Source organism: Cinclus cinclus, chromosome 2, assembly GCF_963662255.1.
Source record: "Cinclus cinclus chromosome 2, bCinCin1.1, whole genome shotgun sequence".
NCBI classification, from domain to species: Eukaryota; Metazoa; Chordata; class Aves; order Passeriformes; family Cinclidae; genus Cinclus; species Cinclus cinclus.
The window spans coordinates 111448295-111466809 of NC_085047.1; the positions used below are offsets into that span (position 1 = coordinate 111448295).

The 18515-nt window shown below is 37.3% G+C and overlaps 1 protein-coding gene across 11 annotated transcripts in view; it reads left to right on the plus strand.

Moving 5' to 3' along the window:
- The window catches only part of KDM6A (lysine demethylase 6A), a 150164-nt gene that overhangs the window by 36202 nt on the left and 95447 nt on the right, over positions 1-18515 (plus strand). For all 11 annotated transcript variants that reach the window (XM_062488131.1, XM_062488133.1, XM_062488135.1 and 8 more), the window contains exon 4: positions 9837-9886. In XM_062488131.1, coding sequence (XP_062344115.1) covers positions 9837-9886 — 50 coding nt within the window. The remainder of the gene's footprint in view (positions 1-9836; positions 9887-18515) is intronic.

The following is an 18515-nucleotide window of genomic DNA, read 5'->3' on the forward strand; positions in this document are numbered from 1 at the left end:
CACAAGTTAGCAGCATGTATAATGCTCCACAATTTTTTTTCCCTTAAAAGCCTGTTACTTACACAAATACCTTCAATAAATGCATGCACCTTTGTATATAATGTTTTAAATGTTTTTTATAAAGGCAGAAGTAATAGTGTTCTTTGTTTTAAAATACTTGCAATAAAGTTTGTGCAGAGCAGAACAAATTTTGACATAGAACTGGGATCAGTAGTCAAGATGAAGCAATGCTGGGGTGACATGTTGAGAGATCTGGATTTCATGTTGGTAGTTTCTTCTCTTTAGATCTCATTTTTTCACAAACACACATTGACAGTGAAGGATCATGCAGCTAGGTGCGTTTTGTTGCATGTTTTTAGTATTTTGACATAGCTAATACCTTCTTCTGAATGTACTGACACTCTAGGTAATTTCTTTGTAAGAATTAGGACTTACACATCATAAGAGGGATCTTAGGGAAAAGTCATGGCAGGTTGCATCATTGAAACTCACATTATTGGTGCTAATCCTGCCCTTGCTGCATGTACTCAGAGGGTATCAGTGTGGGGCAGGCTACCTTTGAATGTGCAGTAAGCTGATTCTGAAGTCTATTCAACTTAGTTTCTTTTAAATGAAACCTGTTAAATGTTGTAAGAGCCCTCGAAGTGCAGTATGTTTCCTGTCACTTGTAGCCACTGAAATCCAAAATCAATGTGCTTTCATTCTTCTTCCTTAAAAAGAAGTACTTTTCTCCAAGGAAGTTTTAAGTTCACATCAGAAATTACTAGATGAGGTCCTTTCTTCTCAGTATTATACCTGAGCTTAGACTTCAAGTATCAGTGCCACTGCTAGCCTTTAGAAGATCTGAAGCTGCTCTTCAGGTTGCAGTTTTCCCAAAGTGCAGTAAGCTTGAATTGCTGTTGATACCTAAAGTGTTTTCTCTGCAGCCATGAAATGGAGTTGTGTTATCAGCGTTCTGCTGGTGTTAGGAGAAGGTCCTGTGCAAAGGATCAGCCTTTTTGCAGATTGTAAATCCAGTGAGACACTGACTTATATTCAGACACTTATCACCAAGATTCCAGATGGATTGGTTTTGGCTTTGCCTGCATTTTTAGGGTGGGTTCTGTGCTCAGCTTTCATTGTATTGATCGTGATTGATCAGAATTTGGCTTTGGGATTTCCTCAGGTGGGAATGTTGACTCTCCCTGGTGAAAACTTTGATTTCCTCAGTAGAAGTGTCTTAACTCTAATCTGATTGTTCCTCCTTTCTTTTTTGACAAGGCAGCTATTCCCCAGCTGTTGGATTGTTTTGGAGGTTCCCAAACCTCTTGTTGCCTGGGCAGGCCCTGAGTGGCTCCCCATGTCTGTGGGTTGCTTTCTTTGTGCTGGCACAGCTGAGCCTGCAGCTGTGTGGGCAACTGATCCAACTGAAAAATAACCCCACACAAAACTGCCATGCAGTTGCCCCAGAATGTGAAACCTCAGCCTTGAGGTTTTGCTGGAGGAGATGGATGGGTTGTCATGGGGGCTTTTGGATGCGGGGAGGATTCTGAATCCAGTTAGGACTCCTGGTGTGAACCTGTGAAAGGTTTACTACTGGATTCCTCGAGACAGACGGGTTTTTTACCAAATTGTTGTGCTCTGGTCTTGGAAGAAACACATGTTCCACTGGTAGCTGGCTGGTTTCCATAAGCAGTAAGGAGTGCAGATAGTGATGTTTCAATGTTTGGGTTCTAGCTGACTTGAGTTCTAATTGACAGCTGCTTAGTGAGCTCGTGGATTGACATCATCTGTGTTCTCCTTAGGGGTATTTATTTTGCAGAAGGGTCACGTGCATTGACTGTGTTCAGTCTGTGACTTGGAGGACAGCACACAGTGGCACAAATGGAGATGTGCTTTAATCATTTGTCTCCTTGAATTGCTGTTCTCTAAGCAAAATTCCTGGAAGTAGAAAGTGCAGTTAATGAATGAATGATTTGAGGAAAATGTGAAATTATTTGTGCCACAGTTATGAAAATTACAATTAATACTGTACTGAAATAATTCTTACTGTTGTACTCAAGTGGTAGTCTCATTTTTAAATGTTCTGTGTCAGAAAAGTTTTAGCAGTATTTATTTTGATTATAGATGGTGACTACTTTATCAAACATACTAACATAAAAACATTTTAAGTAATTCATAAGAGAATGTTTGTTAGTTCAGGGGCAATTTTTTTAGTAACCATTAATCTAAAATTTAAAACCATACTGAAAAAATCCCCCCATAATGTCAACTGAGCAGCTCTTTTATTATGCTACAACCTAAACCCAAAATTCAAACACTTTTTGATTGCTCTTTTGTGAAGATGCTTGGTTGTGAGAAACTCTCAAATTCAACAATGTATATGTGTTCCTTTGTACTTACAGTTCCAGCTCCGTGGGGAATTTCTGTGTGGTGGTTAACGTCTCTCAGGAATTTGAAAGGAAGTATTGTTATGGGGAAGCATTTTCATGTGCTGTGCTCTGAGGTGCAGGGTAGCAGTAGTAATTTTGTAAAATATAAGGCAGAATTTTGCAGCATGGATAGGATTGTGCAGATTCCTGCTGGGCTGTCTTGTCTTACTGATGAGTCCTGAAGAACTAGGATGAATTAAATAGCTTGAATGAGTCAAGAAAGAAATGATTATTTCAAATAAGAGTGATATTTAGATTTAAAGCTTTTTATTTTGTTCGTAATTGGTAGAATTTGAGTTGCTTCTATTCAGAGCTATTTAACAGTATCCTGAGGATGAGATAAATTTTGGGTGGTTAATTTCAGGTGGTTTAAACCATTATGTGAAATTTCTATAGAAAGAAGGAAGTGTAGAACATTAAAATGTTCTTTATAAATTTTGTGTATGTGGAGCAGAGGTTATCAGTCAACAGTTTTATTATAAAATATACCAGGGCCATGTTTTTGACTGGTTGTCTGAAAATTTTCACTTTGAACAATGTTCTAAATAAAACACTTAAAAGTCCTTTTTGTGTAGTATACTCTTGGAAGGATTTTTGAGTTTAATAATAATCCATTGGGTTACTTCACTGGTTCTCAGTATTTTAAGATTTTCACAGAGTTAAAGATCTAAAGGATTTCTGTAACTGTAAACTTCTTGTCAAATTCTTGTATATCTTGAACATTTAATACTTTATGGGACAATGGACTTCGTGCCACTTAGCTGCTGCATTACATTTCCAGATGAGGATGTGGAGTTGTTAATAAAATTTCTTAGAGGACTATTTGATGATTTTTCTGTCTTAAATCTATGCTTGTGTTGCTTTTGTATGTCAGCCTTCATTCTGTGGTAAAAGGAAGACGTGCTTCAGGCTTCTTTGATTGTCTCTTTGGTTCTTTCAGTACAAGTCTCTGGAGGAAACAGAGAGCAGCACCTGCCTGAGGCCTTAAAACAAAAGACCTGAGTGGCATTCTGCTGCTTTCACTTGTGCATTTTTTTGTGTTATTACAGAATCATAGAATCATGGAAGTTAGAAAAGGCCTTTAAGATAACTGAGTCCAGCCATTAGCTTGGCACTGCCAAAGCCACCACTGGTCTGCAACACATCTACATGTCTTTAAAATACCTCCAGGCACAGTGACTGCACCACTTCCCTGGGCAGCCTGTGCCATTGTCTGACAACCCTCTCATGAAGAAAATTTTTGAAACATCCAATCTGTATCTCTCCTGGTGCAACTTGAGGCCATTTTGTTTGTCAAGACTTGTTGCTTGGAAGCAGAGACCGGTCGACACCTGACCTCACTACAGCAGCCCTCCAGGTAGTCTGTAGAAGGCAGCAAGAATTCCCCAAGTGCCTTTTTTTTACAGGCTTAACAACCCCTGCTCCCTCAGCTGCTTCTCATCTGATTTGTGCTCCAGACCCTTCCCCAGCTCCGTTGCCCTTCTCTGGACATGCTCCAGCACCTCAATGCCCTGTTGTCCTGAGGGGCCCCAAAGTGGATGCAGAATTTGAGCTGTGGCTCACCAGTGCCCAGTACAGGGGAGCAGTCGCTGCCCTGGTCCTGCTGGCCATGCTGTTGCCGATGCAGGCCAGGTGCCATTGGCCTCTTTGGCCCTCTGGCTCATGTTCATCCAGCTGGTGACCACCACTCCAGGGCCTTTTCCACCAGCCCCTCTTCCCCAGCCTGGGGGGGTTGTTGTGACCCCAGTGCAGGACCCAGCACTTGGCCTTGTTGAACCTCAGCCCTGGATCCCCTTGTCCAGGTTGTTGATGAAGATACCAAACAAGAGTGACCCCCACACTGAGCCCTGGGGAGCACGCCTGGCCACCGGCTGCATGTAATTCCATTTCCCACCACTTTCTGAACCTGGCCATCCAGCCAGTGTTTACCCAGCAAAGGCAGTTCTGTTGGCTCAGCTTTGGAATTCATCCACCTTTTGATGTCTTTAATTTTATGGCAGAGCAGTTTTCATCTTGCTGGGTTAAAACACCATGGTGGGTAAAACCTGAATTACACATAAGCTGTTTCTGCAACCTGCAGATATCTCTTAGGTGTTTAATGAAGATTTATTGTTTTCCTGCAAGCAGTCAGATTTAAATCAAGAGATGTGCTCTTCCTGAGCTTCCTTTGTGCACTTCTTCAGCTAATTTTCTATTTTACTATTTGTTTTCACATGAGATAAGCACTAAGGAATATTAGTGCTTGTTTAAAAATTAAGTTAAAAATAACTGTGTTTTTGAAGACATCTAGTTTTCTAAATGCATAATTGGTTTGTATTACAGTTTTCTTTTATAGGTACATTCTCAAATTAAACCTTGCTGTTTCTAAGTTCGGGAAGCCAAAAATTTGTATTAGTCACATTTAGCTTTGCAAGATGCCACTAGATGGTGTTAGTATGTAGTTCACTTTCTTCTTACTCAAGCACTAAAATACTTAAACTGCTCCATGTTTTCATCACTTTGAAGGCCTCTTAAGTTTTAAGGTGTCATAAAGTAGGTTTGTTAGAGCAGATCATAAAAGCCATCCTCTGTCACTGCATGATTTGTGATGAAATGTGCTAAAGGAGACAAATGGGTGGTTGTCATTCAGTCTGGACATCTTTCCTCCCCACTGTCACCTTCCTTGTTTGTTTAGGTCAAGCATTTAGATTCTGGATACAAAGAGAGATTGTCTTAATCTTATGAGTGAAACTAAGTTTTGCCAACATCCTGTGAAATTAAGTGTATTCAAAAAAAATGCTGAAACCACATACGTGGTAATTAAGTCAAATTTGTTTTTTATTGTCTATATGATACCAAGGAATCTTAAACAGAGGGGAATAAGGAACAAATGTTATCCATGTCCAACTGCTGGCATGTCCCTTGGTCCTGTCATAGCAGGAGAGGAAGGCAAACTCTTAGGGGGCACACAGTAAAGTTTGTCAGGATTAGAGTAATCATACATATTGCAAAGTGGGTATTTCTGGATGACTAAAGACCTGTAAGAGGAAACCAGTGGGCTCCCAGTGTGTGAGCACATTGGGGGTCAGCTCTGCATGAGGTGCCTGAGCTTTACAGACAGACACTGAAGCAAGCCTGAGCTGAGGAAGATTCTTACTGCTCAATAGTTGCAGTTCTTTTAGAAAGGTGGTGTTTTGCTTTTCAGAGCTATTTCAGGTAAACATTTTATTTTCATCAAGCAATACAGCTGATGGTGATTGATTTGAAAAGCTGTGTATAGCTTTGGGATATACATGTCCCCTCCTCTGGGGAGGGTGGTAGATGCTGTGTCTGCCACTCACAGGGATTTCAAGAACGTGATCACAAGGATTATCTGTTAGGAAAATAATATACATGGCCAGTTTTTGGAGAGAGGTGTTCATAGCAAGAACATAAACTGATAGACTAAGAAATTAAATAAAGGACAGAAGGATGGAAATAGGTAACTGAACACTTCTTTCTGGTAATTGCTAAGTATTGTTTTGGGTGTCTGAATGTGGTCTGTCACTTTTGTGCTATTGGGAGTTTTCTGTGGTTGACTACAAAATGTAGTTGAGAGTGAGGCAAGAGGCATTGTCCTGCTGACACTCATTCCTGTTGAGTCCAGACATGCATTTTTCTGGATGCTCATGAATGTTTCACATGCAGAGAAAAAAGAAGGGTTTTTTTGTCCTTTATTGTCTTTATACAATTCCATATGTGTAAGAATTTCAGTGGCAAACTTCTAAACTGAAAAAGCTCAAAAGTAAGTTCCTAATCAAAAGATTATCTGCAGGATCCTGCTGTGCCTAAGAGTAATTCCAAAGCACTCATTTTACAATGTTTAAGAAGGGCATCATAATTGAAATGGGGTTGAAAGAGGGGCAGTAATTGATAGAATCTTTTTGTGACAAAAACTGTCTCACTTTGGAATGACCAGTCTTGGATGAAAAGTAAAAGTACAAAATGATATTTCAGCTGTTAGTGGTAGGATTTTTTTGTTGTTGTTCATTTTTGTTTGTTCTTGGTTTGTTTTGTTTTTTTTAATACTGCTGATGTGCTGCATGACCCATATAACTGGGTTTTTTTTCTTTTTAATATTCCAGGGAATATCATCCCGCAGTCAGAATCATAACACTGATAGAGCACACCCTGTGTTACAGATAGGGACTTACGTAAAATTCTTGTGGCTCTGCAGATTCAGTTGCTCTTTATTTTCTTTTTTTAAAGTTTCTGTTTTGAGGGATTTGCATTTATTTCCTGTAGGTACAAAGTTAATTTAAGGGAGAAGTTGCTTGTAGTTCCATAGTACAGGTTTTAGATAATGTACTATTTTTTGCACCATAAAAATTAGGATAAATACCTGCTTGCTGGTGACCCACTCAGGGACTATGAAATATGATAGGGTTCAAAATTTATGGTTCATGTTTTCTGTTATACCTAGGTTGGTTCAGTTTTTCAAAAATGTTGCTTTCATAATTTGATTTCTGGCATCTTACATGCAAGATTCTTCTTAGGGATATGCTTGATTAGGAATATTTCATGTGGGCTCTGGCAAAAAGAACATTTTGTTGAATCCTTTGTTTTCTGTTTTTCTTCTCCTTTAATCGTTTTCAGCAGAGCTTGAGTGCTCGTGAAGCAGATGTTGAATATAGGTGTTCCATGTAGTTGTAAAAGGGGCTGAAATTAGATTTCACAGTTAACTTATTGTAAATTGAGCACTGAATGATACTGAAATTGTGCATAGTAGCACTTTTTCATTGTTTGACTTTCCTGAGGAGGAAAGGGACATTTAGCTCTGGTTTAAGGGAACCCTCTGTGATTCATCCTTATGCATTTTTATCAGAACTCTGAGAATTTTAGTATTACATCTGCAATAAGCTAGTTAGAAGGAGAATACTGTTAGCCTAGAACAGACTGGATCCCTGGGGAGTTTCTGAACCCACCAGGAGGACTGAGCACTTCAGACACTGAAGAAGATTGAAGTGTCCTCTTTGTTCCTCTGGAAGAGGAATGTGGCTCATTAGGATGGAGGCCTTATCTTCTTATCATATAAACATAAATAGACTTCAGCAGTCCACGCTTCCCATGTGCTTGTTTTTAATTTGACTGAGCTTGGCACATTGAATGATCACTTCAGCTGTTCCTGTGGGAAGTTGCTGAACTTTATTGAAGAATGGAAGAGTTAGAAAAGAAAATCACAGCCAAACATCCTTTTTCTTAGCGAAAACTGGTGGAATGTCATGGAGCAGAAAACTCCTTTTGTAATAACTTCCACATGTTAAATATGGAGGTGCTAGGATTTTTCTTGCTAGGGCAAGTTTCTTCTTACTTTCTTTTTTCCTATTTTTTCTCTTTAAGTTCTTCTGTTTATGTATTTTTTAAATTCTGTTAACATTTTATAAGCTTACTAGCAGAGCCTTAACTGCTATAGGTAAGCATATTCCTCCTCTCTTTTTAATGGATATGCTTATGTGGGTGTGGCCTATATTTTGAACAGCTACAGTGAATATGTATTTTTATTTCCCCAGTATAAATCCTTAACATTGTATTTAATATTCTTATCACCTTTTTATCTGTATTCCCTGTATAGTTGACTGCAGTAGTTACTTAAAAAAAAAAATTTACAAGAAGTTCTCAGTCTCTTGAATCTTGCATAATGGTACTGTTGACTTGAGTATTTGAAATATACTTTAACCCTTAAAACTGGGATAGGTACTGCTTGAGTAAAAAGAAAAAAAACTCCTTTTATTTGTGATGTATTACAAAACTGTTTTGTAGTGCTTGTGCGTGTTCCTGCTGGGGAAAGCAAAGTCATTACCATGTTCAGAAGATAATTATTCCTTTTTGTTGAAAACTTATGAATGATACCTGAGAGAACTTGAATCTAGGAGGACTTTTTTGGGGGGAGAGTAGGATGTTATTTTGACTTACTGTGAAAATCCTTTAAAACATAAAACAGAATGTGACTAAAATACGCTTAGTTTTAATGTTCTTCAACTTATATTGTTTGACTGAAGTAATTCAGTTTATACCAGTTGTTTTGTTTTTTTTTTATTTTGGGGGGGGGAGGGTGGAAGAATTGTATTCTTAAATTTTGAAAGACTTACATTAGATTTTTAAGTGATTTTGTTTGTCTGAGTTGCATTGTAAGCTTTTGAAATATATTGCATGTTAATAATGCATGGTCACTGAGTGTTCTTCCAAGTTCACTTTTCTGATCTGGGCATCTAAATAAACCACAGTTTAGAACATCACAATTAGGAATTGGTGTCACGAGCATTTTGGGGGGGAGGACACCTCATGGGCATGGATCAGGATTGTCTGTTTACAGGTAAAGGTTGTGAGTCTCCATAGACAGATGAGTCCAGAGGTTCTGTGTCTTCAGCATTATGTGTGTGTTCTTATTTCACTTAAGCACAAGAACTTCTGTCGAGTTACAACAATGAATATCCAAGACAGGCATTGAAGGGTGATAACATTTATGGACATGATTTATCCATGGTGCTTGCAGGAAATGAACCTGTACCTAGAGTACATGTTGTTCTTATGTCTTAATCTGTTTAGTGCTTATGGTTTTTCAGAGCTGAAGTTGGCTTCTTTTCTTGTTTGGTTTCCACACATTGCGTATTTTCCATTCTTAGATCTTAGGGAGCAAACACTTGAGAAATCAGTATCTGTGTTACTGAGTGAATCTTTAGTTAAAATGCTTCATTTTTGGTGGTTCCTAGTGCCGTGTTCTTAGAAGAAGCAAAGCCTGTTGGTGTTCTAGTCCGAGTTGGCCTGGTAGCCCAAGGGCAAGATGAATCAACCAGAATTTTTAGAGGGGAAGAGAGATGCAGGAATAGTGATTGGAGCAATTGGTTGCTAAGTAGAGCTACTATTCTGTTGAATAGAGCTGTTCTTAGCACTGATTTCCAGGTTAGTCTTGGTCCTGGCTGTTGAATAAAATGCAAGCTTTTGGTTTTTTTTCTGCTTGCTTTTGTTTCACAGAATGAAAGGCCATGTGAAATTGATTTCTCGTTGTATGTCCCTCCTCACCAGTTCTTCAGAAATTACAGGGCGTCAGGGAGTGTGGTAAATGAGCTACATGATTAAATTTTTAAATCTTACAATAGCTTTTGTCCAGGATGAAAATCCCAAAATTTCAAATTATTTCTTTGTTATAGGTTTTCTTTAAAATATTGCTTGATTTACGTTTGTAAGATTAATAATAAATATACTTTTGGGTTGACATTTCATAAAACAAAATTATAATCTTAAGGAATGCATTGCCCGCAACAGTGTACTTATCATGGCAGTGTTACTTTTATTAAACCATTTATCATTTTAATGTTGTTTATTCTGACTCTTAAGGATTTCTATCTTTTTCTTCAAAGAAAATGAAACAAAACAAATTGAACATTCATTTTTTTTTTTTTCTTACAGCATTATCTGCATACCAGAGGTACTACAGTTTACAATCTGACTACTGGAAGGTCTGTATATGCACTTTTTTTTTTTTAAGATGTGTTGCTGTAAATGTTCAAAATTTTAAAGTAGGTTCTGTTCAATACTAATTTGTAGTATCTACCTGCAATTACTTTTTGGCATATCAATGGAGTCTTAATGTAAATGTTCACCTATATGTGCAATTCATTATAAATTTCAGTGAAAGTCCATCTTCACGTCACATATTGAAAAGGCAGCTTAATTAAGCTGACAGGTTTCAAATAGGTTTTTTTACCATCATTATCCATTACATTAGGGTTTTTTATGCAGCACAGATATTTGGATGTGTGTATGGAGAGCAGCAGAGCCATTTGAAAGCTTCTGTGCAAGCATTGGACTGGGAATAGGAAAAACGTTCTCAGGTTGCTTTTTGTTCCCACAGACTCCAAATTGTTTGAAGTCCTTTTCAGTATCTCAAATAACATTCTTACATCAGATAGGAACAGATCTTGTTAGTGTAGCTGCCTTGTCTGTAAGTAGAGGTATCATGACTTTGGATGAATAAAATGGAAAAAAAATCTTAGAATGGCATTGTCGGAAACAGTCAGCATTTGATATATTGTCACATGAAATAATTTGAAGCTCCTGACAGAGAGAGGTGCAGGAAAGCACATAACGCCTTAGATACTTGCGTGGTCTTTAGCTGCTGTTTTCCTTAAAGTATGGCTAAATGCATCTTTGATACAGGGAAGGTTCATGAAGAGCTCTTGGTACCACATGGAGATAGCATTAGAGAAACAACATTCTGTTCTTTGCATTTGTAGGGACTGTTAAAATGCTCTGAAAAACGCTGTGGCAGCTTCTCCCATTTGGGCACAGGATGGGGAGAAAGGCAGGGTAGATTAAGGGTGGATGAGTGAACTGGAAGAAGTGTTTTATAGCAGATGGAGAGCTCCAGTTGGAGGATCCTAGGGAAATCTTTGGTGCTGTTTTGTAAAGCCTCTGATCCAGCAGGAGTTGTGCAAGTGCCGTATTTCCGTAAGCCATTTTGGAATTGAAGGAGTTTTTGCAGAAGTAACCCCTGCAATTTTAAAATTACAACAATAAAACCATGAATCAATTCCTCTTACATGCTCTTGGAGATCTGCTTTAAAGATTGTTGCAAATAAGTGTTGAAATCGATCAATTAATTAAAAATCAATCGTAATAGTTTCTGTTGTTTGTACTCTTTCACATTAAGCATGTCAAAATAGTTTATTGCTGGAATTACTTTTTCTGGTTTTTATTCCAGTGGATCATTATTAAAATAAGTGGTAGGTGATTACTAAGTTATTTTCCTTGCATTTTCAGAGTTCAGGGTGGAATGCAAATGATTATTTATTTATTTATTTATTTATGTAGGTATAGGTTATTTTCAAATATATATATAGATACATTTTTGTAGGCTCAGAATATTATCTGCAGTTAAAATAAATGTATGTAAACTCTGACTGTTCTGCAGTTTCATCTCAAGAGCCCTGATGGCAATAAAATCCCTGTTTACTTACAATGTGTGATATTTTAACACACCTGTTTCTTGTATGTATCTCCAGATTTTTTATCAGGCAGAGATTATTTTGTACAGTTCCAGTTGCAAACATGAGAGCATTGTTTGCAGTTGATAAACGAGCATTTTGAGTTCTGTGAATTAAAAATCCAACCCTACAAGAAGAAGAAACAACCAAAAAACCAGTAATTTTTCTCCAGGGTGGCCTCCCCTTGGAAGAGAGGAAGAGCTTCCTTAAAAATGTGTAGCTCAAAGTGGTTCTTTCCTTATAATTTTAGGAGATTTTGCTAATTTTGATATTCATGAAAAAGAGCCTGAAACAGTCCAAAACCATTTCACCTATTAACATTTTACTGAAAATGGTTAAAATCACAGATGGATCATATTTAATCTTATTAATGGATGATGAAGCTATTCTGGAATTGGCAGTGGGAAGATGCCTGGATTGGGTCTAGAGAAAGACCTTCCCCTCCTCCCTCTAATTGAGAGGATTTGTTATTTATTGTCATCCTAAAGGCCTTGTATCTGTAAGAAACTACTTAGTCAGGAATAGCAAGTTTATGGTGTATTTTTGGTTGCATTTTTATGCTGTTCTGTTCTACTTTGTGATTTTTTTTTTCCCCCCAAAGAGATACAGATGGCAAAAAAAAAAAACAAACCAGTCATATATCCTTATTTTACTGTTGTGGAATTTAAAAAAAATTTTTAGTTTTTACAGGGCTGCATGTCATCAGTTAAGTTGTTGGAATTAGTGATGGTAAAGAAAGGAAGAGACGGAAAGGTGTGAAGAAAGGGTGCTATTTGTGAGCTGTGAGGGGAGCTGTGTGATCTGTCTGGGAAACTGGAAAGTGCTGAATCACAGGAAGGTTATTATATAATAATAATACAGGTCTGAAGTCCGACAGGAGCAGCCCTATAAACCTGAGCAGATTATCTGAAATTACAAACCGTCTTGCAGTTCAAATTTACGTGGTTGAAATCGGTGTCCTCTATTTGCTTTGTTTTTTAAAGAGAGAACTTACAGAATGTTGAGTTTTCAGATTGCTTTGGGGGTAGTTTGGCCTCCTCTTACAGACTATTTTTGCTCTCTGCTACTTTGTATTTTAGAGTTGCATGGGGTTGGTAATTGAGCATTATTTTCATGCATTGTTCATTTCATGATGTACAGTCTATATTTCCTTTCATGAAAATAGCATTTAGCGTTTCTTTTTTCCCCCCATAGATTTTTCTGATGGTCTGAATTTTCATAGATTTTTTTCTGATGGTCTGGTCTGAAACAACCGGGTTGTTTTCTGTCAAAATTTGATGCATGGGTTGTTTTGTTGCTATTACAGTTAAGTATTGTGTTGATCGTATGGAAAAAAAGAGAAGGAAGAAGCACTTTAGAAAATATATTCAGGATATATGCTCTAGTGACAGGAGTGAAGGTGAAAGGTTAGGAAGATGCTGTGTTTTGCCATTTACCAGATCAATACTCCCTCTGTGCTGATGAGATACTACTTTTTTTCAAAGGACTAGCTGTATGGGTAGTTTTGAATGTGTTGGGTTGCATTATGCCACATATTCCTCAATAGATGATTTTTTTAGCTGTAATCATTGGGTGCTTACAGTGTAAAATGTCCTGCAAAATAGAGTTTCTGCAATTTTTGACTACAAAGGCACTGTGGTACCTTAACTCTGCATTTAAAAAAAAAATATTTGACTTGAAATGTTGTGAAGTAAATATCTCAACTTGGATAAAAGCCGATCTGACTTTCATTCTTGCATTCAAATAGTTCTCTCAATGTTTCTTCCTATGTGCCTATGCTAAAATAAATCTCCCTTCTGTGCAATGTACTTCATTTTGATTTCTTTTTAAAACCCCCCTGTGTCAACATGTTGGGGGAGGTGAGGAGGACTGTGGGGGATGAACGGATACAAAGGGCAGTTCAGGAGAGGTAGACAGCAGCTAGAACTGCAGTTTGTACATGTTGATGCTCCTGGGAGAATAAAGATATCAAGTGTAAATGCCTGCCATGATTATCAGTTTTGACATATTCTGAGGAGGCAGCATTAGAAGCTCAGCAAGGAGTAAGATATTCCTGATTTTATCCAAACATGATGGCAGATATCTGGCACCTGTAGGAAGTTATTTTAATCATCCCATGGTTGTGTTATAATGGACTTGATCATAGTGAACTCTTATTACATAAACCTGAGTTTGATCAGGGCTATCCTACAGAAGTTCCATTGCATGAATGAATTGAGTGTAAGTCTGTAAAACATCTGGATCTGTTGCACTGACATAGTTGTACAGGGCAGGTGAGACCTAGAAACCCTGTTCCACAGATTTGGGGTCCAAGAGGCAGCAGTGCTCACTAGAGTGATTCCTGGGACAGTTCCTGAGAGAAGAGCCTGGTTAGCCAGTATTTAGATGAGCTCTCTGTTTAGGCATGGCACTGCTGCTGCAGCCCTTGTCTGGTTAGATAATCTTCATTCAAGAGTGTTTGTGGCCTTTGCAGGTAGGTGAATGTTCACATATTGTCAGTCAGGAATTGTGTGCCCGCGGTTGTAGCAGCACAGAGTTTGAATAAAATCAAACCTTTTGGTACAGATATGTTAGGGAACAGCAGATTTCTTCATGCTGGTTCTCTGAAGTGTTTGAGCGTCTATTGGGGACGGCTCTGTGCTCGGGGAATGGACATGAAGATTTCTAGAGACTGTTAAATCCAGGGGATTATGGGCAATTTATGAGGAACATGACAACAGCACTGCTGATGTCCATTATTCTGTGTTAATTCATCAAAGAATAGCACCCTCCTGGCTTAAGTTTTTTTTTTTAAACAAAACTTTTATCATAGTACCAGAAGGTATGCAGGTAATTGAATATTTCTAGTCACATGTGAATAAATTGAAGGATTGACAGGGCACAGCATTTAGAAATACTTCTTAAAATGTTGGATGTTACTGTGAAAATTACTTACTTCTTTTTAAGGGAGGAACTTTATTATGGAATAGGATGCTAAAACTTGGGTTGAGGATGCCTGAGAAAGAAAAGAGGCGTCAATTTATTCAGCTACACTCAACTGTAGTATCTCTTTATCAGAAGTGCTTGGAGTGGATCAGTCAGAAAGTCTGAATGTTCCTTGAAATGTTTAAGGAACACTTAATTAGTGAGTTATATCCTCCAACATGAATTCAGATATAGAATTCTTGTTAGCTGTTGACTTTAGCTGGAAAGTTGCCTAGAAAGGAAAGTAAATCTGTCAGGAACTCATTATCATTTTATGGAAATGGCCTTAATCACCCTTCTTTTTAATAAAGATTTCATTTATGTGGACAAGGTGAAAGCATCAAAAAGTTTGGTAAACCCTGGGATGGATTTTCAAAGACCTAGTTCTGTGTTAAAGTAGATTTTAAGAACATCTGAGTGCAAATGTGGTGTAAACTGAATTTACAGTTGTAAGGCTATAGTGTAGAACACTGAATGGTCTAGTTAAGAAAAAATAGAGAAATTGAAGAGGGGGAAGTAAATCCCATAATTTTGCAGCAAGATGAGGTGTTAATTTAGTTCTGGAAAGTGCCTGTTTGGTACTCCCTTGCCTATGTTTACTGGACAGTAGAATGAATTACTGCCTAAATTTTTACCATTTTTCATAATTATTTCTTAAATTATTCCTGAAAATAAAACTCTGGCTATATGTGTACAAATATGGAGAATTTCTCCTCACTTTTCTCAGGTAATCTTTAAAAGTGGAGAAGAATCCAAAACTTTACAGAGAAAAAAATTCAAAAAACCAAACCAGAAAAGCAAACAAACAAAAATCCACCAAAATCCCCAACCTGTAGTTCTCTTCAGAAAGCCAAATGTCAAAGGAAAATTGAGTTGTGTATGTGGGTGCTAATCATGGAAGAGGAATGTGATCTCTGTCCCTGCTGTTGTTGGTTTGTTGCAGGATACAATTTTGTAACACTCCTTTTTATGTTGGTTTAAAGTGTATTTGAGTGCCAGGTAATATTGTAAAATGCTGTTCTATAATTAGAGCAATGTAAATTTTCTGAAGCTTATGGCTAAAACCCTTGTAATTAGTAGAAATGCTTTTTTTGTTCCAATGAGCAAAAGCAACTAAAGACCATGGATGTTAGTTTTAAAATGTGACCTGTTGCTTGCTTTAATTGTTTTATGCAGCTTTTTTTCATCCCTCTACTTTTTTTGTGTGTGTTTCCTTAATGCTATGAAGTGGGAAAATAATTTAAAAAAACATTATTCTTTAATTTTGTCTGTATTGCTGTCTCTTTTTCTCCAGACTGTAAGTCTGTTTCTGCCTTTATAAACAGTTGGACAAAAAGCAATTACTAGACATACTGATAACAGCAAATAGGGGAACATTTTGCACCTTGGAGATGCTTTATAAGACAGCAATTTTCCACTTCATTGACTCACAACTGTTTTATTTTCTGCAGTAAATTCAAAAAACCAAGTAGTTTTTAAACAGAATTAATCAAAAATTTCATTATTTTTTAATTAGATATAAATGGTTGGATTAATTGAAACAGTGTAGTTGTATGGGATCAGTAGAAATTGCTGCAACGGACACCCTCCTGGAACATAAGTTGGAGAAATTGGATAATTTCTGAACACTGCTTTTTATTCAAGCCCCTAGGTTTTTGAAATTTTTTTAAAAAGGTAGTTATTCCATATAAAGAGATAAACTTCCCCTTAAGGGTCCTCAGAGAACAACATTTTAAAATTAAACAAAGAAGGCTTTAATATAAATTAGTGCCCCATAGCAACACAGGGTACCTACAGAAAAAGCAAAAAGAAACAGTCCATTTGATAAGAGGACTCTTAATTTGAGAAATGTTGAGAAGAACTAATCAGCAAAGCAAGTTTCAGAAATTCTCACTGAAGGTGAAGTTTGCTGAGGTGAAGATACTGCAAAAGGAGCTTGGAGATCCAGCAGTGAGCTACAGATGGGTACATTAAAAACCTGAAATTCAGGATGTATTTGCAAATCAAAATGATTGGGCAGGAATAGAATAAAAATGAAGAGAAAATAGAGAATCAGAAAGTGAAAAATAAAATCAGGAATTAAATAAATATTCAGTGTCTCTGAAGCATCGAGATACTTATAATATCTTCTCTGTGCTCTTTAATTCTGCCTGACAAAGTATTTTTCAGTGAAGCACATGGGATTCTGTACCACTCACTTTTGACTAAAACACATTTTTGGATTTCAGTCATTTCACTAGATGAATCTTGATGAAGACATTCTGGTTTTGTTTTGAGAAGGTATAAAATACAACTGAAAATAATTCTACTCTAGCCTGAGAGGGGAAGACAAGGATGATGACATGTGTTATGGAATAGAAAATGAAAAACAGAGATAATTTTGTCCTAATTTTTAGATCCTGATGAGAGTAGGTCATCATAATGGAGATAAAAAGCATTTTTATGGGATTTGATGGGGACAAGCATTTTCCAGGAGACTGTTGCGGAGGGCAGTCTGGAAATAGAGTCTGAGTCTGATACTGTGTGATAATACAGGATGGGAAGTGATCCTGTCCATAAGAAGAAAAGAGGAGGGGGAAGGAGAGGAAAATCTGTAAAGGCAAGTGAGATTGAACAAATAATAAAAGGAAGAGGAAAATGTGTCTAGAAGGAAGAATGGCAGGATGTGGGGGAAGGAAAATTCTGGTCTTTTTGAGAATTAGAATGAAAAGAAAAACCAAACTTTAGGGCTAAGAGCATATGGGGAGAAGGGAGGAAGGTATACATAGAGTAATATCAGAGTGGATTGTGAGAGATCTGAACTGAGGCACTTGCCAGCTTTTTCCCTAACAGCAACCTCTGTGTCATAAATTCACCAGGCATGCTGAGAGAGATTGCAAGTAAAGAAAAAAGAAAAATCCAGGAAAGAAAGACATTTAACTGTTCAGGTGAGGAGTCCAGTGTTCTCCATCAAAGGCCTGGATGGCCTCTGTTGTGAGGAAGGAATAAGACAGTGGAGTGTGAAGCCCTGAGGATGACTCAGGGAGACAGATCAACAGATAATAAGAATCAGGAATGTTTAAGAGTGGAGCAAAAGACTTCATCAACTGGTAAAACTGAGCTTTTGTGCCCTGACCTTCCTGGACAGCCTGGCAAGGGGAGGAGCGAGTTAAGATGACTGAGACTTCACTGAGAGTCCACTTGCAGTAATTAAACAACAAAGGTTTTTTAATGTATGTAGCTGTTACTGCACATGGTGGTAATTCAACAGTTTACTGCCATAAGATAAAGGGGTTTACAGCAAATAAAGGGTCTAGCAAATGCACAAAGTCTTGAAATGCTGATGAAAAATAGAGGAGAGCATATTTTCTGTAATAATTAGGTTTTGGAGGTGCAGTGGATGAGAGCAGTTCTGGTGAAAACTTCACTTTGATGCTGAGATATACTGGCAGAACAAAAAGAGTGGGGAAAAAGGAAATACAGCAGATACAGCATCATCACAGTAACAGATTTTTAAAGATTATTAATATGTTTAGGTCATGAACTTGTCCCTTTAGTACATCACACTGGATGGAAATTGCATTTAAGAAGATATTGGAAAAGATAGAAAAGTTGTTAAACGAACAAGACCCAGGAGAAATTCGGAGTACGAAGACTGCTAAATGAAGGGCTGAATTTATGAACTGTGCACCTTACAATCTCTCTTCTCTATTGAAATGCTTGGTAGCTTTGGTAGCACTGTAAATGAGGTTATGTCAGCAATCCCATAGCTGTGATCTGTTAGTTTGATTAATCTGTGACGTCAAAAAATTCGGATTTTTAAATGCAAACTGTGTTTATCAAGACTGGAATTCTGTCTCTTAATTGTCAAAGGTATATGCCCTTCAAAATACTTCAGAGAAATTTATTTATAAATAAAGGGAAATGCTTGAATGCTGGAAAGGTAATGAGATTGTATTGCCAATAACACTTGTTGTCTGTAAAATACACAAAAAATAGAGCAAATTATTAACAGTGTTTGGGTTTAAGAAAAATGTCATAGTATTGCATGCTAAAAATATATGTAATTTTTTGAAAGTCGGTAGACAAATTGAAAGAAGTATATTTTTTAATGAAATGTGTTGTTAGATTAATGCCAGCAAGAAATATTGTGCTTTTT